The sequence below is a fragment of the Rhincodon typus genome, chromosome 28 (assembly GCF_021869965.1).
Source record: "Rhincodon typus isolate 14 chromosome 28, sRhiTyp1.1, whole genome shotgun sequence".
Lineage (NCBI taxonomy): Eukaryota > Metazoa > Chordata > Chondrichthyes > Orectolobiformes > Rhincodontidae > Rhincodon > Rhincodon typus.
Genome location: NC_063359.1, coordinates 25864107 through 25868838, shown reverse-complemented (window position 1 = coordinate 25868838; position 4732 = coordinate 25864107). Strand labels below are relative to the sequence as shown.

The 4732-nt window shown below is 35.6% G+C and overlaps 1 protein-coding gene across 1 annotated transcript in view; it reads right to left on the bottom strand.

Moving 5' to 3' along the window:
- Window positions 1–4531, bottom strand: part of mvb12ba (multivesicular body subunit 12Ba) — a 97781-nt gene extending 93250 nt beyond the window's left edge. The window contains exons 1-2 of the mRNA XM_048613724.1: window positions 4437–4531; window positions 3715–3844 (exon numbers count right to left, since the gene is read on the bottom strand). Coding sequence (XP_048469681.1) covers window positions 3715–3844; window positions 4437–4506 — 200 coding nt within the window. The 5' untranslated portion in view covers window positions 4507–4531. The remainder of the gene's footprint in view (window positions 1–3714; window positions 3845–4436) is intronic.
- Between the last annotated feature and the right edge of the window lie 201 nt (window positions 4532–4732).

Sequence of the window (4732 nt, the reverse complement as noted above, 5' to 3'; positions counted from 1 at the left end):
TGCTGTGTTCATCCAGCTCTACACCTTGTTATCTCAGATTTTCCAGCATCTGCAGTTCCTACTATCTCATCTTTTCCAACAACCTAGTTTTATGTAGACTAAAGAGAAATACTTGCAACTAAGCCTTTCTAACAATTCCACAAATACCAGAGGCTAGTCGATTCAGTGCTAATGTTCATTCCTCAATAATGACAAAGAACGTATTAAAGTAAAAACAAATAATGACTGATTTTTATACAGTGCTCCTTGCAACATCTCCTCTGAAATTATCTGTGCTTTTTAACACAATATTCTACCACGAGAATGAGAAACATCTTTGGATCTCAATACATTGGAATTTTTTTTTTTTTTTTTTTTAAAAATGATCTTATTCTAATCTTCAATTTTATTCCGCAATTTCAAACATCTCTTCTGAGCCCACTCCATCACTAACTATTATGGATACTTGTGGGATTATGACAAAGGATTATTAATCCAGAGCCCCATGCTAATGTTTTGGGGACATGGGTTGAGATGAAGAAATTCAAATTCAATTAAAAAGTGAACCGAAATCTCAAGTAAAGTGGTGGCCATGTAGCCAATCTTGATTGTCACTTAATCACCAAAGCCCTTCAGGGAAGGAAATCTGTTGGCCTCACCAGGTCTGGCCTACATGCGACTCCAGACTCTCAGCTCTGAGGCAATTAAATCACATCGGGCCGATTAGCAATGGGCAATAAATACAGGCATAACCAGCTACGTCTACATAATTGAATACGAATTAGCAAGGTGAGCAGTATTTAGCCCAAGTGTGACCAATTTAATTTCTGTTAAAGTAAATGGAGAAGTGGGAAGTAAGGCTTCAAAAAAGAAAAATGAATGGCAAGAATAATGTGTGTCAGAATCTAATCGCACATTTAAAGATAGTTCTCAAGTTCCTATTCTCTAAAATCCAGTGAATTTCCAGTAGAGATTAAAAAGGACTGAACCGCATTTGGGAATGACTAAAGTTAAAATCCATTCTAAAACCCAGTCCACCAGACAGATCAGTTGACCAGGTGAACGAAAACTGTCCTGTAAGTGGGGAAACAAATGCCTTCCAGAGCCAGATAAATAACACTAAAAACTCCTTTTGGATTTTGGAGGGCTGCAGGTTAAGGCTCTTGGAACAAGTAAGTCCAAGTAGTCAACATGGACCAAGAGATGCTGTTAACAGAAATAGGACTTTACAATACTGGATAACGTGTTATTTATCAAGGCTATGGGATGATTCACTATTCCTTTTCAGTGGGTACTAGATGGGGGAAGAGAAATTTGCAGAATAATTACAATGGCCCATTTGAAAGGACTCAGTAGGGTGATCAGTACATCTTGGCTATTAATAAAAGTGTTCTTCCAAATGCAGTTGAGTTGCAAACATGAGAAACTCAACATTTGTTTGAAAGAGAAAAGGAGTAAAATAGCCAAGAAAGAAAAAAAATTATGTCCCTTTCTACTGTTAAAAACTGTATATTTTCAGCATATAGTTTCATCAAAACATCTTCAAAAATATTTCGGTAACCTTGACTGTAGCTCCTCCTTTTCCCTTTTCAGGAGGAAGCTACAAAAGGTTTTGTTTAACTGTGAAAACTAACTTTTTCTTCAGTTATGTTACAGTCAGTCTTTTGGAAAGGCAACTGAAAAATAAAAGGAAAGAGATTACATAATTTATTGGTGTTTTTCTAAGCATTCGTCATTCTGTTTTTTTTCCTCTGTTCTATATCGAGTTTAGTTAAAGTATTGGTCTCCGGGAAAAAAAAATGTATTGATCGGAATTAAATTGGAATTATTGAGGTTAAATATCCTATTTTACTGTGAAAACCAAACACTGAAGGCAGCACAGAAACTCTGGTCAGTGTAAATTGTGCGAGGGTCTCTAGTTTATAGACCAGGAGACTATCACTTTTGAAACTCTGATCAAATGCCAAGGACTCAGTAATTGAGGTAGATCTGATCAATTAAATCACCTTGGTGGCAGTGGAATGGGGAAATGCTATTGTTATCGACCACCATGACAATACCTAGCCTGCAGTTCAACCACAGTGGAGTTTCCTCACAGAATATTTAATAATGGTGATGCTAAAGGGTCTGTTTTTAGCTGATTTTTAATTCATAGGAATGGATAACAATTTAGGAATATTTTCATGCTTCCATATCTCATACTTTGAAAATCAGAAGTAAGGGAGTTGAAACTTATTTTGTGTTGAACTGCATCAGGAACTTTTGTACATGTTTTAAAAGGCATAAAGGGCGGGGTAGGGTGAGCAGAGGGTAAAGAAGTATTTTGTTTTTTGATTGGGAAAGTTGTATTAAAATTTACACAGATTACATGAAATCGCATTTCACATGCTCTATTCCACTTTGCTGCAATTGTGCAGGGGAGTTCCATTTTCCACTCAGACAATTAGTCCTGATTTCAGTTCACATGCATAACCAAATTAAAAAGTAGGTGGATAAGGGATTATGTACTGAGGCTCAAAAGAAACCAACACAGAATGGATATCCTACTCCTCCTTCGGTTTGAAATTGAACAAAATGATTGAACAAGCAGAAACCTCTGTGTCATCTCAACATTTACTAGAACAGGACAATGAGGCTTTGGTGAAGATAACTGGATTAGTTGACTAGTCATCATAATATTTCCACTCACCCATTGGTCACAAGTAATGGCAGTTTTATGAGGCATTACAGTACAGTAGTGTTAATTATTATTACAATGCTTTTTTTGAAACAGAGAAATCTTGATCATAGCGCCCACAATTCAGAATTTGCAGCTCTGCTGTGAGGATAAAAGATATGATTGAATGACAGCTCGACAATGACTCCTCCTGCTCCCCCCGACTTGGTTTTTTGAAGGATCAGGTTTCACAAAAGTGAAACTACCCTAAACATTTCTCTGCAAAAGGTGTTCATTAAACAAACACTTTTCTCTAAAGGATTGTGTGACTCCAAATGACAGAAATGCCACACTAACACTTTCTGTGTAAAGCACTAAATCTGGGGGTACTGCCATTCTGGAACAACATACCCATGGTCATTCTTTCCATTAACTACTCCACAATTCTTATAAAACTACTACGTGATAATTAACTTACATCACTGCACTCATCAGATCTTAAACTTAATCTGTTACTACCTCTTGCCAAAACACAAATGCAATAACTGAAGGAATGAAAATTAAACAAAGTATTGAAGCCTTTAAAATTCACTTTACACAATTCAGAAATATAACACAAATGCTGCAAAGTTGAATTTTTAAAACAACCAGCAAGTTAAACAAAGAGGTTTAGCAATAGAACTAAAAACTGAAAATGCTGGAAATATTCAGTGTATCTGGCATTACCTGAAAAGAAAGAAATGGAGTAAATATGTCAGGTTTGTGACCTTCCATGATAATTCTCTCAGATGAAATTTTCTGATAATGATCACAGATTTTCTCACTCCACAGATCCTGCAAGACCAGCTGAATATTGTTTTTATTTCAGATGTCCAGCATCTACAGTATTTTGTCTTCATTCATTTTCAGCTTGAATACATCTATCATGCACCCACACAATACAATTGTCATAAATGCAATCTGTCACATTTTACAGCACTGAAGTGGACAAAATTAAACTTGCAGTAAAACAGCAAAATGACTTTAATGAGCTCACACATACACATTTTTCACAGTATTATCAAATTAAGGTCACTTACCCAATGAATGTATACTGAGGGGGAGCTTGTTTAGATTTGCCAAGAATTTTCACATCACAAATGGCAGCTTCAGTCGAGTCACGAGGAATGAATTTGATACACATCCTTCTCTTTCTGAAAGCTGGCTCTTCTATTTAAAAGATAATTTTTATGATATAAATGGATGCTTATTATTGAAATTGCTTTTAAGCATGATTCATACCATGGCTTGATAAATAGAAAAGACAGTGCTTCACTCTAACTATGATACATGCATACCCCCATAATAAATAACAGAAGCACTCTATTGGTTAATTTGTTACATGATACAGGTTATAAAATACAGCAACTACTGTATCAATTAAGAGAAAGAATGACCAGTCCTCATATTCCTTAGGGTTTTTATACGTCTGCTATTGTAGTCAAAGTGACCTAAACTGTAGAGCAAGCAGGACTGACTTTTTAAAAAATATATAATTACTTCCTTTCAAATACTTACGTAGATTTGAATAACTCAATGTTCACCTTAATGCGTTCTGAGTAAGGCATAGTACAAAAGTCGGGGAGGACTGGTTTAATTCTCGTTGTGAGAAAACATTATTTACAACTACTGTTGTGCTTTAACAACCATGAAATAAGAGATAAACCTTTTCCTAATTCAAAACTTTAAAGATACATGTCTTTATCTGATAAAATCCAATACCACTTAACCATGTCTGCAGCACACAAAACCCATAACTTACGTGTGTCCACTGTTTCCTGAATAGGAATAAAGCCCACCGGTAAAGTATCCTTTAAATCGATCAGCTTCATATCCACAAGCACATTCCCTAAATGGCTCTTCAATAGCCACAAGAGATGGAGTAAAAAAAAGTGTCACACATGCTACAATACTCCAGTTAGTCTAAATCATACGATTCCATTATATCCTTGAAACAGTAACAAATAAAACTTCCAGCTACCAAGTAAACACTACAAAATCAATTGAGCATTCCGTAAAAAAATTCTCAGACAAACCAATGAGAAAACAGTCCGATTC